The sequence below is a fragment of the Carassius auratus genome, unplaced genomic scaffold (genome assembly GCF_003368295.1).
Source record: "Carassius auratus strain Wakin unplaced genomic scaffold, ASM336829v1 scaf_tig00011631, whole genome shotgun sequence".
Classification (NCBI taxonomy): domain Eukaryota; kingdom Metazoa; phylum Chordata; class Actinopteri; order Cypriniformes; family Cyprinidae; genus Carassius; species Carassius auratus.
Genome location: NW_020524227.1, coordinates 5,480 through 30,188, shown reverse-complemented (window position 1 = coordinate 30,188; position 24,709 = coordinate 5,480). Strand labels below are relative to the sequence as shown.

Sequence of the window (24,709 nt, the reverse complement as noted above, 5' to 3'; positions counted from 1 at the left end):
TCCCCACCCGGCACATATATGCCCTAGTTGACAAACAAAGGACATTTACTAAAGCCAGGTGAACACAGTCGGGTCAGCTGCTGCATGCGAGTCCCATCCAGGAGAAACCCCAAACTTGACAGCGGAGGGTAATACTCTGGGAAGCGAATGAAGAAACACCTTTTGCTTCACTTCACATATAGAGGACTAGTGAGAAAAGGGAAAAAGAGTAAAAGAAGAAAATGGCCAATTTTATTTTGCGTAAAGCGGAACCCCAAGACGTGCCTGACATATTGCGACTCATAAAGGTAGACTTCACACTGGTTTAATTGCATGTTAAGTACATTATCATTTTGGATAGCAAAATATACGGTCGAAACTTTTTTTAAAGTTTATAAATATGCATTAAAATACATTTATTAGTGAACTGCTCCATGTTCTTATATTAAAAGTTAATGTCCTACTTATTATGATCTTTATATTTATGTTAAATTGTTTTATGGTAATGATGGAGTATATAAATATGACCCTGCATGAAAACAAGGCCCATCGTCTACAGAACTTGGCGTTCTAACAAGTTCAAGTTCAAACCGCATCTTTTCTTTCCACCTTCTACAGGAACTCGCTAAGTATGAAGATATGGAAGACCAAGTTAAACTAACTGAGAAAGGTGAGATCACATTAATCATCAAATGTTAAGTTTGCTCAGTAGTTGGCCAGGAGTGACTACAAATGCTGTATTTAGATCTGCTCGAAGACGGATTTGGAAACCACCCGTTTTACCACTGTGTGGTCGCAGACGTACCAGCCGAGCATCAGAAAGTCGAAGGTAAATGTCAATGCAAAAGATGATCTTTAGTGAACTTCAACTTGTTGAATAGCGCAATAGACTGTTTATAGGTAGACCAATAGAAACAACATGTGATGTTGAACGTTTTTATTATTATTTACTTTTAATATTCTTACTTCCATGCACAAGCATGTAATGCAATTGTGTAAGACACCAGTGTTCACTTACAGGTTATTCTGTGATTGGATTTGCCATGTACTACTTCACCTATGACCCTTGGATTGGCAAATTGCTTTACCTTGAAGATTTTTATGTAATGACTGAGTACAGAGGTAAGGTTGTGTTATTAAGGTGTCTTTTATGAAACTAGATGCTTCCTAAATTCCATTGACCATTACATGCTTCACAGGTTTTGGAATTGGGTCGGAAATCTTGAAAACCCTCAGTGATGTAAGTCATCCTGTTTACATTTGTTGCAAATACAGTTTGCATCACAAAAGACAAAAATTGATACAAAACCATGTTACTGCTGACACAAATGAAAAATTTGAAAACTCAAAATAGACCACAGAAATGGAAGTCTTTTACGTATTGTCGATTTTATGCATTACACGTCGAAATGCAACCATAGACTGTTCTGTTTCCACCTGCAGACAGCGGTGAAGAATCGGTGCAGCAGTATGCATTTCATCGTGGCCGAGTCCAACAAGGCATCCATCGACTTTTACAAGCGACGCGGGGCTTCCGACCTCTCGCTGCAGGAGGGCTGGCGACTTTTCAGGATCGATAAGGAGAATCTCCTGAAATTGTCTGCCGAAGAGTGAGCTGGCCCGAAGTTCCAGTGTTCAAAGAGGAACTAGGGATGGCTCACAGCCATTTCTCAGTTTAAGTAATACTTTAATGCTTACACAAAATACTTTTAAATACTCTGTGGGTATTCATCATATTAATATAGAGCAGTTTACTCTGAGATTAAGTTACAGTAGTTCTTGTATTCATTCTTATATTTCAATCATATTCTGTAGTTTGTATGTCAGATTAGCTTATCAATAGTCTTTTATTTGTATCCAATTTAATGCATTAAAAGTCTAAACAAGGAAAAGAAAAAGTGATGTGTAATTATTTTTTTGCATAAGTTAACACCTTCAAGCTTTCCTTCTAATCAAAGTGGTAAAAGGTTAAAAAAGCAGACTCTTATCAATGTGGTTTGTGAAATCATCAGTTTGTGAAGATTATGAAAACTTAATGCAAGTTTGAAATTTGATCTTTGTATAGTGGCACAGGAAGGTTCTAGAGAATGCAACAACACCACCGGTGGAAATACGATAGGAACCATCAGTAAGTAACTGACTAAAATGTTTGGAAATTTCACAGTGCAAGTTTCACAAAAAGTTTTTTTTCTTTTTTTCCCGGGTTGGTCCAAATGGTTACTGCTGCATTTATGTACAAAAGTAAATTATATAGTGCACAAAAAACACAGTCAAATATGCATGCCAGTAAACATGACCAACAATAGTATAGCAAATACCACTAAACTGATCAGTACATTGATAAGAGAACAGAATCCAGGTGCAAAGCGGGAACTCCTCGTAAAACTTACTCCTTTGTCTCAACTTGATTTCTGGCTGTCTGTTTTCTGTGTTTTTTCAACCTGGAAAGAAAAAGGTAGAAGGTTAAAGAGAAGCAAGGGTGTTTATTCTACAAATTCTAGAATGATCTTAATGTTATATATATGCAACATCAAAATCATCACACAATCTTAACTTTGAACTACTTGCATTGTTGAGCACAGTAGTTTATGTTTTTGTTTCATCATTTGGATGAATCTGCTCAGGACATTAGCACAGTATGAACTCTGTCTTAGAAGAGGGAAAATACTAGTACAACACTGCCAAGTATCGTATTTCTCCTCACTTTTTGCTTGGATGATGTTTTCCCTCTCAGCAGTTCCTCCAAAACAACCCGCCCTTCTGAACCCCAGGAAAATATGTAGTGTTTTGTGGTCTGTTGAAAAAAAAAAACAGTAAATTCATATTTTCCATCATCAGTGGACTGATGTCTGATATTTGAATTTTGTAAAATCTTTAACAGTAAAACATGCTCATTAGGCTTCATATAATTTTCAGTGCTTTTCCTGTGAGGCAGGGAGTAGTCTATTATTCACTTTATTTAACGGAGTTGATCCATGGAAAAATTCTCAAATATCCCTCCTCTTTGTAGTTTAGCATTTATGAACAGCCAGACAGGAAAAAAAGAGGAAGGAACACTGACTATCTGAACATACAATTCACAGACTGCATTTCCTCCAGACAAGCGCTGTTAATATCCCAGGAGGACACGAGTACAGTAGTTGACATTACATTATTCAAAACCTCAGTTATTGCTGTCTGTACTGGACGGCCTGCTGAGAAACAACAACAGATGCTGTCCATCTAAACAGAGAGAACTGTAAACTTGCCCTGGCAACAGAGGCCGCATGCTGTGGGTAGAACATGGAAGTGCTCAGAACCATCAGCCCAGTGGGGAACAGCAGCCTCTTGATTCTGCTGCCTGTCAACAGAGAGAACAAGAAACGGTTCTTAAATAAGACAATTCTTAGAGGTCAAAGAAATTATGATCAAAATTGAATCAATAATAATGGAGTAAGAATCCTACCTTTTGCTAAATAAAGTCCAAGAATTCCAGAGAATCCTATAACACCCACACTGGGGAAGAACTCAGACGGAGGGTCGTTCAAAAACGCATACATGTCTGAAAAAAAAGAAAAGAAATGCAATGCAGAAGTAGATTATGAAAAAAAGAAGAAATTTCTAAGTAAATAAATGAATACAAATATTTATGAAACGGATTAAAATGAAAATAAAACAAAAAAATCTAAGTAAATTAAAATCAATAATATTAATCTGATTAATATAAACACATTTAAACAAAAGTAAATACTGACTACAAACTATAAACTTAATGAAATTATTAATTAAAATTTATTCCTGACATTATTAATTAGGTCTTTAAACATAAAAAAAAAAAAAAAAATCTATAGCTGCATCCAAATTTATTATTAGAAGTCTTTCTCATGAGTGTGATCATATTTGGGGTTCTGTGGCATCAAATATCGAAATATGTGTTTGTGTCCATACCTTTTACAATATTTTGAGTGGTATCCACACCAGGCTCAACGGTTTTGTAGTAAGACTATGATTGAAAGAGAGAAACATTAAGGTATGGGAGATATTACAGATTAATTCTGTATCACAGTCATAAATTATGAGCATAATTGTGAAGTTGCTAAAATGAAAACCGTAACTTGCCTGTACTTTCTCCATGGCAAACTGTGTCTTATCCTGCAGGGGGACAAGAATCATAAATATGATCATGTATAATGTATACAATTTGGAGAAGATATGCATGTATTACGTACATCCTCTTATTTGTCTGTGTTAAGTTCCCTGTATTAACTAAACTCTGCATCTCTAAAACTCAAGCTTTCTTATTGAATCACTTCATTATGCACTGTCAGTATAATGTCAGTAGCAGACCTGGCACCATGAAACAAAAGGCTCTACTGTCTTCCTCAGAGATGATACAGCCTGCTCAACATGACCGACCTCGGGCTCCTCGTACCTCAGCTGGGACTCAGGAGTGTCATACAGAGAAAGCTGAAGAATACAGGGGTGTTGTAAAACATCATGTCAACATCATGTCAGTGACCTCCTCATTCTACCCCACACCATCCCAAAACACAGTGCACAGGAAGTACCTCATCCGTCATCAGGGTGGTGGTATTTTCTTTGGCCTTGCTTGCTGCAAAAACACTGGCAGACATCAGGCCAAGGGACCCAGGCCCTGCCACGGGCAGCACCACCTCAACAAGACAGGGCAAAGAAAACAAACATAAGACAAGACAAGACATAATAAATAACCTTAGAAACAAAGCAAATTATGTATTCACATATTACGTACAAGTACTGAAAAACTAAAATTAACAAACAATATTACCAGGAAGCAAAAACAAAGCATATGAGTTGTAAGTTACTAGAAAATCAGTTTCACAATGATTCAGGATGAGGCACACTCTCAGAACACGATTTTCTAGAATTCCGGACATAATATAACGTTAATACACGAAGAAAATATTATAGAATCATGTGACAAAATAAAAACTATTTAAGACATTTATACATTTATTTTACATGTAAAAATACAGAATCACTATAAGGTCAATAAGCTCCAGTTAGCTTAGCTACATCAGTGCTGCCCCTCAGCGCTGAGATGAAACGTTAGCGCGTCCTCAAAATAAACGCTTTACTGAAAAAAATCTAAGCTTTCATTTTATGCATAATTATCTAATTTAGTTACACATACAAATACAACCGTACTCCCAAAGGTTCGAATTCCTGTAATGTGATAAAATATATATACTTTACCTTTGCTATTTTCCCAAGATATGACATTTTTTTCTCAGCTACGGCAACTCTGTGAGGACAAACTTCTCCGCGACGTGTAAATAGTTCGAAACGTTTATGTTAATAATAAATTATACATAAAATTTTTTACATTCTTTTAGTTGTTATTCTAAACATTATTATCTATCCGTAGGCTATTAAAATTAGATGTTAATTTTTGTATATTTTTATAACAATGTAATAGTTTTAGTTTTACGATAACAACATTATTCATATGAATAGCTAGTGTTGTGATTCTAAAACTAAAACTATTAAACATCGTTTTGGATCATTAAATTAAAACTGATCTGAAACATTATAGATGAAAAACGTACAAGATAAAAAAAAATGTTGCTTTGACAGCTAACTATATAAATGTAGGCCAAGTATTACATTTCCTTTCATTTTCACTGTTACCAAACTAAAGCTGAAATAAAAAATTAAGGCAAAATATAAAAATGTAAATGACAAAAGAACATAAAATTACTAAAACGAACAAAATAGTATAAAATAAAAATAAAAGCACATTTTAAATATTAGGCTAATAAATACTCATCAACAAATTTTTATTTCAAAATGTTACTAATTTATTAGAATAATTTATTAGAGAATACATTTTGTCTGGTGGTTAAAGATAAATGTACTTAAAATCTGTTTTACTAATTGGAAAATGCACTTCAAATAAAAACTTTTAACATCTGAATCTTAATAAACTAATAAAAGGTTACAGATTGGGGTCAACAGACCATCTTAAAAAGCAAAAAGAGACCCGGCAAATAACCCCTTATTAAGTAACTGGTGATGGTACAATCTCATCATCTTTTAGAGTCAGTGGAGAATGAAGAACAACTCCACGTGTTCTTCATCTGAAAGATCTCTTGTGGGTTTTGTAGCTTGTCGTCCATCCACTGAGGACAAACAGTTATAATCAGTCTGTGACCCATGATTATGATTCTGTGGGCAGTAAGAGTGAACAGAGAGACTTGCAGAAGAAAATCAAGCTAGAAGAACTCTGATGGTAATCACACATGGCTCTGAAATCATTCACGTGTCTCCAGGGTAAATTTGCACAGTTCGGTCCAACATTCTTCTCCAAGCCCTGATACTTCAGTCTCAGATTTCACTTCCATGAAAATGAAGTTTCCCTGAGGTCTGAGGCGATATACTCCATGACTCTGAACTTGTGGACTGTCTGTCTCAAGAGAGAGAGGCAGCTGGAATTCGAATGCGAACCCTACATCACAGAGCCATTTGTGTACATCCAGCTTCACCATCATGAAGTGGTCGAACGGAGGCCTGTAAGCACCAGTGAACCAATTCCTGACATGAGTGGAGAGAATTGTCACATCAAAGCCATGAGAAAAGCATTATTCTCGAAGCAGAATCCTCCACAGCGCAGGATGAAGATTTTTTTTTTCATATAAAAGTGGAAAATCAAGCCTGACCCTTTCTCCAATGTGTATAGTGAGATTCTCAAAGGTAATTGTCATTAAATGGTTCAGATGCATGTATCACGATGTCTCGAATATTGGAGGAATTGGTCCCACACAGCTGATACATGCCAAATACTTTGAATGTCTATTGTTTTGCAAGACTGCAGGCATGTAGTTAAGCGAAGAAACTTAACCCACAGTTGAACACATCTACCAGGAGCAAACAGCATGATGCACATATGACCTTTAAACAAGTTTTCACTTTGCATAGGCCGTAAACATGTACTTTCTCAGAAGTCCAAGTCTTTGACAGGGTTATGGGTAAAAGATGGCATGAGGACTCAATGCAGGAAAATAACAGCTTTATTAATGGAAATAAACAAAAACTATCCCGTAGAGGGAGAACAGACTGGCCAACACAACACAGGAACACATAACAACAAAGTTGCACAGTACTGCCAACACGACAAGAATAAATAGAGATCAAATGAGGAAGGTAATGAGGGGAAACACAGGTGGGGTAAATTAACCAATAATCAGGTAACGAGATGGGTGGGTTCAAGACAATTGACATTGTCTCATGGCACACAGGAAACAAAGACAAAAGCCATGTGCTTGAACAAACAAGACAGCAACATGCAGCAAATGAGAATACTCATAAACCGCATGTTCACACAAATCATCACAACAAGAAAGCATGCAGCCAATGAAAAACACAAGCTGCGTGCTACACAGCACAAGACACAACATGACATGACAGCACGAAGCCGAAAACATGAGCCGCTTGCAGCAACACAAAACAAGAGTAATGCACACATTACTGTTTGTTTGTATGTACTGTAATCTTTGTTGTTTATTATTGCAATTAAAACAAACAACAACAGTAAAGCATGCGGCCTAACATAAACTTGTGCTACACAAAACAACTCAATACACGTAGACAGAAGAGAGTAAAGATTGAGCAAACTCAAGACCGCATGCTCACACAACAAGACGAACCCTGACATGAAACCGAAGCAGGTTTTTTGCCAAATATAGCTACCGACACTGTATTTATCCTACTGTAAGGGTAGGTTTAGGGTTGGGGTAGGTGTACATGTTAATAAGCCTCACACTTTACTAATATAATGCTGGAAGCAGCGGTGTCTGAACACCACGCTCCAACATCAAACAAGGAAACAGGGCGCGTAGACGAGAGCGCACGGCTCTAGCCAGACACTCACCAACAGGACATGACGAGAGTGTCACAAAATCATAAATAACTCTAGACTGAAGTGACAGAACCCTGACAGTCTTCTGCTCATGAAAGTTCATACGAACATCATGAAATTTTCTCATCCACCCTTCCTTAACTGTTTGCTATGTTTCTAGACGATGTTGCAAATATACTAAACAAAAAACGTTGATTTCAATCAAATTTAGACATGAATGGAAGTGCTGTTTATGCGTTTTTTTAATTATTATTATATTTTAGTCTATGGTGTTTATACGTTGCCAGATATCACAAGAGAAAGCATAGCAACTCAGCTAAAACAAAACTACGAAAATAAGTGATTGTTAATTAAAATATTAGATAATTAAACATGAATTAATCGGGGATAAACTTTTGAAAATAATATTTTTTTACAGCTACATCTTGCGAAGAAAATGCATCAGATTAGCCCATCATTGCATAAGGAGCACTTGCAAACCCAAATACCATATATATATATATATATATAAAGTTTGTACCTAAAGAAATCATTACAAAAGAGGAGCTTCTTCAGAAGTGGAAAGGCCTGTGCTTGCCTATGGAAAAGCTTTCCAATCCTTGCTCTTAGCATCTTCAGTGAAAATCTCAATTGGATGCAGTTTTTTTGCTTTATGATGCAGCACTTTGGTTGGGGCGAGTGGCTAGAAATATGTAACTGTATACGTAATTATACATTAAAGAAACGGTTATTCCAAATTATTTGGAAATTTAGTCATCCAAGATGTAGAAAGAGTTTGTTTCTTCACTGAATGAAATCTAGAGAAATTTTAGCATTACATCACTTGCTCAGCAATTGATCCGCTACAGTGAATGGGTGCCGTCAGAATGAGAGTTCAAACAGCTGATAAAAGCATTACAATAATCCACAAGTAATCTTCGGGATCAATTGCTGACTAAGTGATGTAATTCTAAAATGACCCAAATCTGTTCTAACAAAAAATCAAACCCATCAACATCTTGGAAGGCCTGAGGGTGAGTACATTTTCAGATTTTCAGTAGAAAATCATTTTTGGGTGAACTTTTTTTTTTTTTGATATCATGATATCATATGCTAATGGCTTTATTTGAGATGTTGTGGAATGTAATTCAACTAACGGGCTCTAGAGGGCAGTGTTGGACTCTTAAATGGTTTCAGATTTTTAAGGAGTTGAACATGAACTAAAGATTTACAAAAAACTATACAGACAGTGATGTTCATCTCATTTAAAGTTTGCTAAACAATGTAAAAAAGTGTATGTTTTGAAATTATTTCTACTGTACTGTTCCCACAGACCGTCACAAGTGCTTTGAAACATGCTTGTGAAATACTCACAGAGGACCCTGAGGGTGGTGCAGCCCAGATTCCTTTCGACACATTTCAGTCTCTGCACATACTTGACCCATCTGGATGGAGAAATTCCTAAAGAACAGATCAACAGCTTCTTGCATAGTTTTAGAGAAGTATGGATGAGTACACACAAACACACACACACACGTTTATTTCTGTGAATTGTGGGGACTTTTCATATTATCTATTACTTTTATACTGACCAAACAATATTTTCTGTCCTCTACCCCTTACAGAAAACCTGTTTGCATTGTTACACTCTCAGATAAACATCATTTACTATTTGTAATAATTTTTAATGCCACAATGTAGCATAATCAAGTACACACACACACACACACACACACACAAATGCATTCAGTTAAAATACTATTATTTTAATACTATTACTTCAATGGTTAATGAAAAACAAGAAGCAAAAACAAAAGCAAAAAGGCATGATCAAAGGTGCCCATGAAAATAATTCTGACAGTAGGTAGTTTAAGAGAAAATGCCAATAAGAGGCTTTAGTGAATGAATTAGACATTTTTTGAGGGTGACAGTCTCTTTTCTGTTTTACTTTTGTTGCCAAAGAGGTCTTTTAGGAGGACAAGTGATAAGGAATACAATTAATTGCTTTGACATTTGTTGCTTGAGGCACCTTCAGGTCGTTTTTGTTAGAATTTACTGTGAAATTACAAAGCCTTCTGTTGTTTCTTTCTTACAACTGAAAAAACCTGTTTCTATTATCAAAACTATGATTGAAATGATTGAAAGGGTACATAATACATACGTCTTAAAACATCACATAATGAAATAAGATGATGTAGTTTTCCAATTGCCTAATACAAGACAAAAATCTACAACTGCAGAAACAATACCTGAAATTATCATTGCATTTGTAAGAATTTTTGTCTTGTGGGTGGTTTTATTACATTTTACCCTTACCAGCATACCAACAGCAATTGTCTTTATCAGTTGCATAAAAAAAGAAAAAGATTTCATCCCCTGTGTTTAAGACATTTTTAACTCAATTCAAAAGCCCGACACTCTATTTTACTATTACGACTTAATAACAAAGAATTTATGAACAAATGTTGCATGACTCATATTATCATGACCAGCAATTAATCTTCATAATTATACTGTTCAAAAGCCTATGTACAGTATTGTTATATATTTGGCTGTTCCCGATTATTCAAATGGTATTGCTGCTGTATGACTTCATGACATGTTATAAATCAACCTCTTTGTAACTATTAAAATTTTTTAGTACAAATATTATTTTAGTCTATTTAATTTCCATTCAGACAATACATCAGAAGGTGCTTTGTACCAGTTCTGCTTGGAAGGATAGTTAACGTTTCTTCATAGGTTGTGAGCACTTTTAAAGGCTGAAATGAAAAAGACCAATTGAGACTTTTGTAATTTATTTAAATTCTGAACTAAAAATGGACAAAATGGACATTTAACTCAGTTTAGGTCCCCACCGTGACACGAGTCCCCATGATTCTGTGTGTATTCAGGTTTAAGTCCCCACTAGGATATATAAACCTGTCACACACACACAAAAAGTCTGTTTTTTTGTCCATACAATGAGAGTCAACAGATGCTTTAAAGGGATAGTTCACCCAAAAATGAAAATTACTGTAGATGTTTATCTGCTTAACACCTGGGCATCCAAGATGTAAGTGAAGCAAATTAGCTCAAAGTGAGATGAGCATAATTAATCATAACGGGTTATAATTAACCATATTCATCTTCAGGAATTACTTGTAGCATTATAGCATTAATAGTACAATAAAATGATTTGTTCGTACACATGATGGACAGTGTTGATCATCTATTGACCCTAACTAAAATAATTTCTCTGGCCACAAAAAATAATCTTCCTACTAAATCACTTTTCCCAGAGCATGTAACAAAACCGGAACGTTAAAGTGACCTTGTCCTGTGAGCAGCAAAACAGACAACCAAGTGTGAATACATATGGATGTTTATTAAACTACACTACAGGGGAACAGTTAACACCCGTATAACTTCAGACTATGGGGCCAGATTCTGTCATTTATATGCAGATGTAAAAAGGCTAAAAGGAATTTCTAAGACATAAAGCACAAACGATCGTACATGATCCTAAGCAGATGCTACATTGGTGACTTTGTTTCTTCAGTAGAACACGAACAGAGATTTTTTTCTTTTTTTTTCACAAACCGTTGCAGTCTGTCAGTCTTATAATGGACGTGAATGGGAATAAGTGCATTACTGCCATCTATCTCTCAAGTGAACCATCGACACTCACAATTTTAGTTTTAAGACAGTGTCAATGGTCCACTTGAGATATAGATGGTGGTGATGCACTTATAAGTCTGCAATCCAACATTAACCAAGATGAAGAAGAAGACGCCTCAGGCTGCTTGAGAACTTGCTCAGGGGGACGCGCTTATGAGAGTTTGAACAGTTTGCACATTGCGTGAATCAGAGGTAAAAATTATATAAATACTGTTCAGTTTCTTGCACAGACTGAGCGTTTTGTGTCTTTACACATCAATGTATCGTCACGAGCCGCAGGGTTTAATTTGGTTTAGTTTGTGTATGTTTAAGCCTTGATTCCCATTCACCTCCATTATAAGACTGACAGACTGAAATGGTTTGTGTTAAAAATTTCTGTTTGTGTTCTACTGAAGAAAAACATAGTCACCTCTTGGATGCCCTGGGGGTAAGCAGATAAACATCAAATTTTCATTTTTGGGTGAACTATCCCTTTAATTGTATTGATATAAACATTTTTCAAAATATCAACTTTTGTGTTCCACAGAAGAAAGAAAGCCATACAGGTTTGTAATGACGTCAGTAATTGATGATTTTCATTTTTGGTTTCACTGTGCAAGTTAAGTCTAAAAAAAAAAACAATATCTATGCAACGACAGGAAAACAGTAAGTCTTTTTCTGCTGCTTTGCATGTGTTTACCAGCCACTGATACCACTAAACCAACCCAACCTCACCACAGGGTGCCCTTTTTAACTCTCAACTAACATAGAAGCAAAGTAAATGTTTGTTTGTGTGTACATGAAGAAGCTCAGATCTTCAATGTGATAAAACAATAAGAAACTATAAACTCCAATTCGGATGAATTCTTGTAAGTTGATTCTTGTCACATTTACTGGTCTTGATTAGAATGTCATACACACTTTAATGTCAATTAGTGCAATTAGGATCTCTTGACACAAAAGCAGTCCATTCCTGTGAATACACAATGTTTGGGAAGCATGTTAGTGAGTCAATATTACAGACACGGAAGCAAGAATAATGAAATGTCCCCAGCATGTGTTTTAGACAAACAATGACAAGCAAATGAAAGCAAAAGAGAATTGAAAAGAGGATGTCAATAAACAGTTCATAAGTAATCACCTGCCATGATAAAAAAATAAAAAAATTTAATTTGTAGACGTTTAATTGGAAACTTAGTTTTTCCAGGTTTCAGAGAATGCCAAGGAGGAATGGAGCAACCTTCAAATTTGACCAGCCTCCACAGTGCTGAGTAAAATCCAGTACAAATAGTCCTCAGGTGGTGATATCTCAACATGCTTCAAAACTATTGATCCTTGTTACTTGTTATTGTGTTTGCCCTCTTTATACTTATATTGTGTTATGATTTGATTATTTAATCCAAATAAATCCTTGAATCTCAAATCTAGGCTGCCTGGAATAATGTTGTGAAAGTGAAAGACCAAACAAGACTTATGGAATATTAGGTGATTATGTGAGCCTAATGAACTTTCAGTAGTGATTGTGATTACAGAAGTTCCATTGATACTATAGGTTGGGGTTTTTCAAAATCCACCTTACCATCGTGGTTTTCTGTTTGAAAGAAACCGTATTCTGTATGTCCTTCTAACACTCACAAATATTATTTTTTATATTGGAAACAATGACATGAACCAGATCACATTTTTGTCCTTGCGCTGTACCACACATTTGTCTTGTGTTTCAGAGAAGCAGTGGCACTGCAACAGGCAACAGTAGTTTGATTAATTGCCTTTTGGGGATGGAAAGACGCTGTGTACCAATTTGGAACCAAAAGGAGCAACCTTCACAGACCTGTTAATGAAGGCTATTCTCAACATTTTGTCTGAAATGAACTGATTACCCATCAGTCAGCAAGGTCATTTTAAATCAACAGCCCTTTCTGAATGATGATGCAGTCTCAACAGTCTTTATGAAAAAATATTTCCAGCAAGCATAATCTAAAACTGTTTTATTAGAATCTGATTTGTTGTTTGATACAGGCCGGGACAGGTAATATCAAAGCTTGCCGGTCAAGGATCTATTCAGGTGCTTTTGGATGATTTAAAGAAGACACCAGATGAACTTTACTCAGCATGAAGTTCTCTCTTCTTGATCGGCTCGTGAGGATTTATTAACCTAAGCAGGCCAGAGTGCTGAGCTAATGTAATTGTCTAAGCCAAAGTAGCCAAGGAGCAGCATGGCATCTATCATTTCTAATAAAGATGAAAGTCGTTTCCCTTTTCCATCTCTCACTTACAATTCACTCCTAATGAGGCTGATTCTCACAAACCTGCAGCAGTATGCATTTCAAATTCAAGTGAGTATAGTCATTTTTGGAGGATTTAAAAGCAGAAATAATTTATAATAATTATATAATTTATAAAAGCACATACAATCTTCAGTTCTATTTGCTGCAAAGCCCTTTTATAGGATTTATGGTGTTGTACAAATTTGTAAAGTTAATTTAACCTTATACAGAAAAGATTAGTAAGTGATTTCCCCTTAAAATCATGTTCACACTCATATTGTTCATATCTTGTGGCTATATTACTGAAACAGTATTTTGTTTATGCACTGGCCTCATTCACTTCCATTGTAAGTGCCTCACTGTAAACCAGATATATTTATTTATTTCCTTTTAAAAAGAGGGACAAGTGAAAATTCTTTTTTTTTTTTTGTGATAATCAGTATTATGCTACAAATGCTGTCAATTCTAAAAGCGATTCGTATTCTAAATATTAGTCTTATTATTGCAGGGCTATAGTGTAGTACAGTAGCTTTGCAGAGATACAGGATACAATAGAGAGTGAAGTTCTGCAGAAACACCATTGTGTCACTTACTTGTTTTTTAAAAACAACAGTACTTCCTCTATAAAAGATGTGTAACGGTCGAACGCAAGCATACAAAGCTGTGTTGAGTTGACTGCTGCGCTGTACGTATGTTTGACTGATAAGATCACAGCTGCAGTGAAGTGGATGGAGCCCAAGCTCCCAGCTGTTCAGGGCTAAACGACTCACTAATTAGACACAGCAATTATGGCACTTATCTTAGAACTCCAAGGAAATGGAAGTGTTAGGATTGTGGAAAAAGCTTGAGCTTGTAATAGAGCACACACATTAGCTGTGATGTGTGACTCGGAGGCGTTTGTGTGTATGGTGTAACTTCCCTAAATTAGGTGCCAATCTGAATTTGAAAGTGCTTTGCTTGCTTTCAGAATTGAAAAGTGAATGACATCATTTGAAAGCTGAGATGATAGAAACCATCCAAGGTTTTGTTATATGTGTAGTCTAAAAAAAAAAGAAGACCCACAAGTGTCGGAAAGTTAGTTAATTACTACTGTCACACAGGGACATCCCCTAACACAGTAACTGAGCTGAGAAAAAACCCACGAGGATGGCAAACAAAACGTACTTTCCAGAAATAACAAGCTTCAGTTACTTTGTGTTCAGTTATCCACATGATCCAAAAAATGTGTTCAATAAATACATTTTTAGAAAATAATTAATATAAATGTAATATATATTTTATAAAAGGCAATGCATTTTTATTTCACTCACTCTTTTAAATTTTATAAGTGACCAATTTGACATACACAGGTATCAATATAATAAAATAAATTCACTTTTCACGAGAGAAAAGTGTTTTATGTAATTTTAGTAAGCCTATAGTGTATTTTTAATACTGTAGTTTAGGGAAGAAGACAAACTGTCATTGACCCATATGCAAAAATAAGGGAGGGAGGAAGAAAAAGTAGTGTGTCTGTGTGTGTGAGAGAGAGAGAGAGAGAGAGAGAGAGAGAGAGAGAGAGAGAGAGAGAGAGAGAGAGAGAGCATCTAATCGGATTATGGAGGCAGAGTTTTGAAGCGAACTCGTCTATTTCTGTTATCTTCTGCTGGGAATGTCCAGCGCTTCCACCCTCAGTGCTGTTTGTTTGGAAAATCCCAAAATCTGAAAAGTTTCTCAGGAAACAAATTGCGACATTCTGAAGACTGTTTCACATTACATGGAACTGCAAATACTTATTTTCTGCAAATTTCCACATGCGTTTCTGACCGTCGCCGAGTTCTGCCGAGGAACACTGACAGTGGCGTTACAGAGACAGAAACTATTCAAATGAGCTGATAAAACTACGGTAAGTTTTTGTTGCATGGACACCCACTGCACTTGCTTTGTATATGAGAGTGGAAAATGAAGTCGCGGATACCAAAAAGAAGATTTGAACATCAGTTTGGAGATTAAACGCTTTTTAAAATAGCATTTTTGCTTGTTTGGTATTTATGATTTTAACGAAGCTAAATGCAGCCGAAGGAGACCAGGAGGTGTTTGATCCGCATGACTTGAGGATTTTATCCTATTGGGGTTAAATGGTTCTGATAACGGACAGCAGGGATGGCGGAGGATCATCTCCAGGAAAAGTTAAACCACTTAAACATGCTAAAAGCGCCCAGATCTGCCCCACTATCAAGGAGGAATCACCTGATCGCTCTGGCGATAACGATTATGATGAATATCTCGGCTCGGTCGAGTTGGACGAGGACTTCGAGGAGTTGGATGACTTCTCGGACCTGCCGGATACCAGGAGCATCGCCTCAGATGACTCGTTTTATCCACCGGACGATGACTTCGCTGACTCGGAGAGAACCCCTTCCCCGGAGAGTCCCGCTCCGCTGTCCTTCTTTCAGGCGTGTTGCAGCAACAACGCGCTCATAGTGAAACTCATGATTAGACAAGGAGTCACGGAGGAGGATGTACAGGAGACGGACAAAAACAATAGAGTAAGTATATCACAAATGAAAGTAGATCACAAATTAAATGCATAATTAAATTTGGTCACACTTTACATTAGGCCTACATATGCTATCGATAAAGGAGAAACGTGTGACAGTGTAACGAATCGTTTTATGAGTCGGATCTTTTCATTCAAACAATTGAACAAAACGGGTCTTACTCTGAACGATTCGTTTATGAATTGAATTGAATCAGGATTGTGCGAGGCGGTCAGAGATAGATCTTCTCGAGTTTGTATGACTCCCAATCCAGGTAAAAGGGATAGTTCAAACAAACAACAAAAAAAATTGCTGGTAATTTGCTCAACTTCAGGATTGCTTAAGTAGAACAGTAGCTAATGTAGATTTTTAGCTGAAACCATTGTCCGTGGAGATTTATAAAATGTAAGTCAATGGTTACACCGGCATCTTATTCATGTGTCAAAACCTACCCCTACCCCAAACCTACCCGTCCATGGTTACCCTTACCTCAAACTTACCATTAAAACAATGCAAATACATTTTTATAAGCACAATCTGACAAGTAGCTTGTTTCATCGGTACCCTGGTACTTTGAGAGTTGAAAAAATAAGAGCATATAAGGCAACACAAAATTAATACCCATGGCTACTGGTGCTATATTGAGGTCTTCTTAAGCGAATCGACTGGTATGTGCAAGAAACTGAACGTAATTTATAACCTTATTAGCCTGTAATCCAAAGCCTTATGTAAATGTCTGATTCTTTTCCAGAAACTGGTTCTTTTGGACTTAATTTCAATAAACTGTCGTGTCCAAAAGTGAGCTTTGATTGAGCAAACTCTTTCTTTTTTTTTTTAAGTGACATGACATTCAGCCAAGTATGGTGACCCATAATCAGAATTCATGCTTTGAATTTAACCCATCGAAATTGCACACACACAGCTGTGAACACACATCCAGAGCAGTGGGCAGTCATTTATGCTGCGGCACCCAGGGAGCATTTGGGGGTTCGATGCTTTGCTCAAAGGAACCTGAGTCAGGTTATTGCCGACCCGAGATTCAAACCCACAACCCTAGGGTTAGGAGTCAATCTCTTTAACCACTAGGCCACGACTTCCCGGTTTCAGAAGGTTTAGTTTGGTGAACTGATTAATCCAGTTCACTAAAAATAACCGGTTCAAAATAATGTTTTGCTCATGAACTGGACATCACTCTGGACCATTTGACTAAGGCTAGGAACTACAGGTAATAATCCAGTAAATAATATATTGTCTGTTAGACCTCAATATCGCCAGGAGTCATTACTTTTATATTGCATGATATGCTTTTTTGAGTCTCAAAGTGACGGTAGCCATTGAGTTTCACTTAATGAATCACCAAGGATCAGGTTTCAGCTAAGAAACTTCTTTATTATTCTACTGAAGAAAAAAAAGTCACATTTTATATGACCTAAGGATGCTAATTTTCATTTTTGGGTTTACTGCTTACTTAACCGAGAACCGTCTAACTTGAACATGTCCAAATCGACTTGTAATTAGTTGATGAGTAAGCTAGTAGTTAAAGCATTTGGAGTCAAATGAGAAGAAATGTTACAAATAAATCGTAGGCCTACTGGAAATGTTATTAATTGTGTGAGTTTTGTTAACACACATATAAAACAGAACAGGTTTAAATAGGTCATTATTATTTGTAGGTTTATAGAGTTTTTACATTTTTTTATAGACTTTCGTAAAGAACAAGACGTGTTTCATGATAGTTAAGGATGGGAGCTTACTCAATTATGAACAAGATATGAAGAAAACCCAACACTTCTTGTCTTATTGTGGTGTGAATGTGGTAGAGTTATAAAGTTCCACTAACAAAATATCTTCAAATGTCAGAAAGTCAGTTAGACAATCAATTTTACATGAACACCAAACACGTGAAGTTTGAGGGTTGATTCTGGCAGTCTGCTGTGACCTCTAAGACATGTGTTGTGGGATAATTACATAATAGAAAAGCTAAATGAAAAACACATTGTGCAAAGCGTGCACGAGTAATGCACAGATAATTTGCAGGCCTTGAGGATTTAATAATGGAGTTGCACAGTCACAAGAACAAACCTCTTGCCTTTTCTCTTTCTAGCCCAAACCTGGTCATTCCTCACAAAAATGAGTCCCCAAATGACATCTCCTCCCAGAGCTTGTGGCCTCGACAGTCCAGAATGTGTCACATTACAACTTAAAAGCTTAGATTCAAGAGAATGTGTTTAAAAATATAAAATCAATACACTCTATAAAGAGAAGCTGATATGATGGCATGGCTATCCATTGCTGGTAGCCTAACAGACAGAGTTGTAGTGGGATGAGATAAGAGCTTCACTTCACACCGGCTCATCTCCTATCTCTTCTACAGGACAGTTCAGAGCAGCACAGGACTTCCCCACTAATAGTTCCAGCATGTAATGTGTAATGCTTTAAATAAGGTCATTAGTCAGTGAGCATTACATCACTTCCTGGGTCGAATGACTTGCCGAAAAAAAAAATACAGTAACAGTAAAAACAAAATATTGTGTTATTACAATTTTAAATGACTGCCTATTTTAAAATGTAATTTATTCCAGCCATTACTCTTTCAGACACCATTCTAATATGCTGATTTGGTGCTAAAACACTGCTTATTATGATCCGTGTTAAAAACATTAATATTTTGTGGAAACTTTGATACACCGTTTGAGAGTCTGAGGTAAGAACGTTTTTTTCTTAAAGAAATTAATACTTCAGTAAGGATACAGTTGATCAAAAGTGAGAGGAAAGCAATTTATATAATGTTAAATAATATTGCAATTTCAAATAAATGCTGTCCATTAAACATCCTATTCGTCAAAGCATCACACAAATTTAATAATCATGTAGCAAAGAATATTTTGTTAACATAGATAATAATAAAAGTAATAATAAGAACCATTATTATTAACTGAACCAAAATAATTATTTAGGCACCAAATCAGAATATTAGAATAATGTCTTCAGGATCATGTGACACTGAAGACTGACTGCAAAAAAACAAACAAAAAAAAAAAAAACAGCCATTTGCCATCAAAGAAATACATATATTTTCAAATATAAAACAATTATTTTAAATTGTAATAATATTTCAGATTTTTACTGTTTTCACTGTGTTTTCGTTATACTTTCGTTAGCAAATTCTCATAAAGGCAAATAGTTAAAGCTGATTAATGTTCTTATTTACAGCATTACATCACAGAAATGGTCCTAACACCGAAGCAGAGTGATACCACAGTAAAACATCCCACATCCCAAATTTGTGGAAAAGGATTAATCAATGTATAAGATGTATTGTCTTTAATGCCATAATTCTCTCCTCAACGGCATTATATAACTAGTCTTACATTACAAAGCATCAGGTAAAGATCTTAGTGCTGTTGGTTTAAAGGCCTCTTGAGTGAACTTTTAATATCATAACAGGATGCATAACATCTGCCTTTTCAAGCTCATCTGTATTTTCCATTATGTACATACACACGCATGACCCCTAACATCCTGTTAACCATGCAACTACTATTGCTATCGGAGTTCAGTATACATACGTGTTCTTGCAAATCTGTATACTTGCATTTGTTGGTATCAAGAATCTGGGCTAAACTACAACACCGGGGCTAGCAGGGAAGTCAATTCCGCCAGCTTAACTGACAACTCTCTGGCAGATTCAAGGCATTTCATTTACACACTGCTGTGCAGGTAGGGCTTTCCAGTTGATGAATGCGTCAGGATCACTTTGAGCCTGGCGTTGATGTAATATCAAGTCATTGACGGAACATCTGTGGATGGATGTTACCCACTGACCTGTTTTCTGGGCCTCCAGTACTTCACAGCCAGACTGACAGGATATTATCAAATCCAGGTCAGCTTGCTCCTGTCACACTTTTTTGAGGCCAGCTTGTTTCAGGGTTTGTTTTACCAGTTTGTCATATGTCTTAAAACTTCTAATGATGCACAATAAGTAATCTAATGTTCAAAGTAAATATAATACTACTTAATTTTTTTATTAGTGCGTAATATCATACAGCGTTAAGGTAAAATGTTGCATTTCACATCCACAAAATATGATATGCAAAGTAATCAGTTCTGTTCTTATATGCTGTATTCTGTCTTTATTGTCAAAGCTGAACTGGAGGACAAATCCTGTAACTCCTCTTTCATTCAAAGGCTCACAAGGCTAATCCTTTCTATTTTAAGAATCAACCAGGCCACAGATTACCCCAACACATGTCTTCATTTGTATTTAAACCGAGCTAAATATGTTTGATATAAAGATGCAGACTAACAGAAACGAAAACATATGAATCGTGTATCGATTTGCTTTCTACTCAAATATTCACATAGCTCAGTTTTATCGCATGTAATATTTTACATGTAATATTATATTATAGCTGTATAGTTTACAGTTTACAGTACCATATATATTTCCAAATTAAAATGGAGATTGAATGGCGAAATCTGTATCAGTACCCAGCCATTTTCCTCAGATTTACCAACTGCTAGTTCCACTGAATGTTCCTGGCCAGGGTGGAAACTTCTTGACAGTAATGCCTTGTGTGTGTGTTGACTTTGCAGACTGGACTAATAGTGGCATGCTACCAAGGGTACGTGGATGTGGTGGTTGCTCTCTCCCAGTGTCCTCACCTGGATGTGAACTGGCAGGACAATGAAGGCAATACAGCCCTCACCACCGCTTCTCAGGCGGGTAAGAGCGATCAGACAGCCTCAATCCAAATCACTACCTGCACAAATTCACATTTAGATTACTATAAAGTCGAAGTAACTAGTGTCTCAACATTCTAAGTAAATGGATGAGTGTGAAAACTTCTGAATACTTCTAAAAAATGAACCGCTGAGTGCCCCAGAAATGTTGTTACATATTCAACTGCTGACTGCATTTCCATAATTCTCCTCAACAATTGCAGGTCACATCACAATCACTAACTACCTTCTCAACTACTTTCCCGGGCTTGACATCGAGAAGAGGAACTGCCATGGATTCACCGCTCTGATGAAAGCTGCTATACAGGGTCGAGTGGAATGTGTCAGAGCCCTGATGCTGGCAGGTACTCCAGCCTCAGATCACTGTGCGATAGACTGACAGACGAGCCAGGAAACACTACAAAATAAAGCAGCTGTTATAAAATGCAAACATAATCATTCCATAGATTTACTAACTGATTTTAAAGAGATAGTTCAACCCCCCCCCCCCCAAAAAAAAGTATTCATTATTTATTTACTCTTATACCATTCTGAATCCCTTTGCTGTTATTTTTGTCTGGAGAAATTTGTTTAGCTCTTGCTATGCATTGGGACTTAATACAACTATATTACAATTTAATTTGAATTTTTTTTTCTGAGCTTTGATTGAGTAACTTGTCACAGTGTCTTTTGAATATTTTATTTTTAATTTTCGCTATATTTTTATTTTTTACTAAATAGATTTTATATTCTGACCTGTGAAGCAGCATTTTAAGAATGATGTGTGCCATACGTGCAATACTTATACAAATATTTATTATTAATAATATTTTTTTGACATTCTATTTATTTCTAAAGTTTTATATTCTGACCTGTGAAGCTAGGTTTTATATATAAAATGTGCCAATCAAATAATGTGTTTTTTAATATAAAAAATAGTATTTTTTCTCTCTCTAAAATTCTAAAATAGAGCAGCAAAAAAGTAATGTGTCTCAGCTTCATTCTAAAATATGAAGCTCCATGGTATGTATAACATTTTGTCATAAAAATAATATTTATATTTTATTACATATTAATATTTATTCAAAATATATGATCATTATTATTTATCCCCTGAAAATCTGTGAATAATGAATTAAATGACTTATAAATTAAAAAGACATGTAGTGCAAGAAAGTAGCGAATAAGCCATATTCACCACTTTTTTTTTGGTGTGTTTGTTGTATGGCATAATGATTCTTCCAAAGTTAATTATTTTGTTATTGTCAACTTAATAATAGTCAATAATAGGGATTATTAAACAGAATAATAAACAGAAACTACATTTTACTGCTAAAGTTCCCATTATTTTGAATGTTTCCACATGACTAAACAGTGCTCAGGTGGCACAAGTCAGAGCAGATTTCTAGTGAGTTATGAGTTCTAGGAGGATGCGAGCACTTTTCACAAGTTAGATTAATTATGGCAAGAACTCATTCTAACTCCAATCACACAATCACATTTGCTTTCTTGATCAGGAGCTGACATAGATGCCAGAGACAATGGGCGGAAGTTCACTGCGCAAGAGTGGGCCGTCTTTACAAGCCGCTATGACACTGTGTCCGCTATGACGCGGCTGATGCAGCAGCCGTGCGCGGATCAGTTCTGTGACACCTATCGATCTGAGTGGCCCCTTCTGCCTGCGCTGGTGGCCAAAGCTCAGGCGCCGAAAGGCTGCATTCAGAAAATTTCAGAGACACTACGTGACTTCTTTGACATCAGTAACGTCAGCGAGGCTTCGGAAGACGGGGTCCTGGATCACATGGTGCGTATGACAACATCCCTGGGGAGCCCGTTCATCGCAACGGCATGTCGAACGGTGTGTCCCGGCAGCCCGCCCTGTGTGGGAAAACGCCGGTACTCTGTTCAGGAGATACTAAGAAAACAACGCATCGAGCAGCTGAAAAGTATGGGACCCGAGCGCCTCGAGAACTACAAACGCCTCTTCCAGAACTCCCGCGTCCAGCTGGTGGTCAAATCGAAAGATCGTCGTGCGAGCCTGCAACCCCAGGCCCAATCAGACGGCTCCTCCTCTTCCCCCCGGGCATCCGCAGGGCCAGTCTGCTCCCCTTACACCTGCTGAGGAGGAGCAGCGTTAGGCCAGGGATGGTGGTGCCCAAGCTGAGGATTACCAAGGCACCTACGTCAACCTACGTGCCGGAGAAAGTGCGACGGAAAAGCAGCTGTATAGAAGAGCAGTTCCTCCAGATCCCGAAGTGGAGATACAAAGAACTGAAAGAGGAGCGAAAGAAAGCAGAGGAGGCGGAAAGGAAAAGACTGGAGGCCATAACTAAGAGACGACTCACTACAGGCAAAAGGAAATAAGTGTGTGCAAACACACTGCTCAGCGTTTTAAACTTGAAATGCAATTTTGATGATGGATTCAAATTTATTTGACCATTTATTGTTCTAATTTTTATAAACTTAATTGCTTCTCAACTCTTTTAACCTCTTTAAAATAGGGTACATTGAAGGATTTACTGTAGGAGAGCTCCTCTAATCCCATTTCATGTGTTCGGAGCTTCAGGAAAACAGCTCCAGATCAGTTTATGTGGGTACACTACTAAAACCAGATGCTACTTTATGTTTACATTCTTAAAATAGGGTTCTTTGGGTTTTTAGAGTATCCGAATGCTAGCATTGTCTCAGATTTAACAGTAGCATTGTGAATGTATTTAACAGACATACTTTGTCTTTACCTCATTTGTGAACTAACATTGTAGATATCGATGGTATTTCAACCACAGATCTGTCTGAATTTGCACACCTTTCAGGGACAAATGCTACAGACAATCACCAGCAAGTAATGCACCGCAGAAAAAGAGGTAGTGATATAATGGATTTGTTCTGTACATGTATTTTAATAATTATTTATACTACTAAAGCACTCTAAGTTCATTACTCTTTTAACAAATGGTATTTGCAACTATATGGGGAGAGTGGGGTAAGATGTGTCTTGCAAAGTAAATTATTGGAATTTATTTATCAAGGGCCCAACATACACTGCTGCCTGTGATGGAGAAGTACATTTAAAAAAAAAAAGCTAAACATTTCTTTGCATGTCAAAGTAAATAATTATATATGAAAGCAAACACAAATGTTTACAGGTTGATATATCTAACAGTATATATATATACTGTTCAAAGTTTGAGATGAATGGGACTTGTTTTGAAGAAATTAATAATTTCACATAGCAAGGACACATTCAATCAATCAAAAGTGACTGAAGAATTTTATAATGTTACAAAAGATTTCTATTTACAATAAATTATGTTCTTTTTAACTTTTTATTAATAATATATATATATATATATTCTAAAATATAATTATATTTCATAGTATTACCTTTTTGATTAAATAAATTGCAGCATTGTTGAGCATAATTATCATTCATCAAATAATTCTAAAAACATTTTGTATCAAGGTTTCAACATTGATAATAATAAATAAATGACAGTATTACTTTATACATTTCTATTAAATAAAAGCAGCCTTGTTGAGCATAATATAATTCTTTAAAAACATTTTTAAAATCTTACAACTCAAAATTTTGTAAGTCTTGAATATAGGTCAATTACTTGTGTTAAAAAAAAAAAAACATTATTTAGCATAAAAATTAGCCATGAATTGTTAAACCATTTTCCAAAACAAGCTGTGGAACCAGGGGTTCTCCTAATATTGAAAATGAA

General features: G+C 36.2%; 2 protein-coding genes and 2 pseudogenes across 2 annotated transcripts; 2 read left to right on the top strand and 2 right to left on the bottom strand.

The window, feature by feature from the left end:
• Positions 1–3: 3 nt before the first annotated feature.
• Positions 4–1,651, top strand: LOC113073227 (diamine acetyltransferase 1-like). The gene is made up of 6 exons (XM_026246108.1): positions 4–287; positions 598–649; positions 725–808; positions 1,000–1,101; positions 1,179–1,219; positions 1,423–1,651. The coding sequence occupies exons 1-6, from the start codon at positions 222–224 to the stop codon at positions 1,591–1,593; spliced, it is 516 nt and encodes a 171-aa protein (XP_026101893.1). The 5' UTR covers positions 4–221; the 3' UTR covers positions 1,594–1,651.
• A 520-nt stretch (positions 1,652–2,171) lies between these two features.
• Positions 2,172–5,281, bottom strand: LOC113073226 (MICOS complex subunit MIC26). Its single transcript, XM_026246107.1, has 9 exons — positions 5,194–5,281; positions 4,527–4,631; positions 4,306–4,425; positions 4,078–4,110; positions 3,907–3,961; positions 3,425–3,520; positions 3,228–3,319; positions 2,684–2,773; positions 2,172–2,420 (listed from the first exon to the last, which is right to left on the bottom strand). The coding sequence occupies exons 1-9, from the start codon at positions 5,218–5,220 to the stop codon at positions 2,379–2,381; spliced, it is 660 nt and encodes a 219-aa protein (XP_026101892.1). The 5' UTR covers positions 5,221–5,281; the 3' UTR covers positions 2,172–2,378.
• Positions 5,282–5,836: 555 nt separating this feature from the next.
• On the bottom strand, positions 5,837–7,136 carry LOC113073224 (arylamine N-acetyltransferase, pineal gland isozyme NAT-3-like; annotated as a pseudogene).
• Positions 7,137–15,294: 8,158 nt separating this feature from the next.
• Positions 15,295–24,291, top strand: LOC113073225 (ankyrin repeat domain-containing protein 33B-like; annotated as a pseudogene).
• The last annotated feature ends 418 nt before the right edge of the window (positions 24,292–24,709 follow it).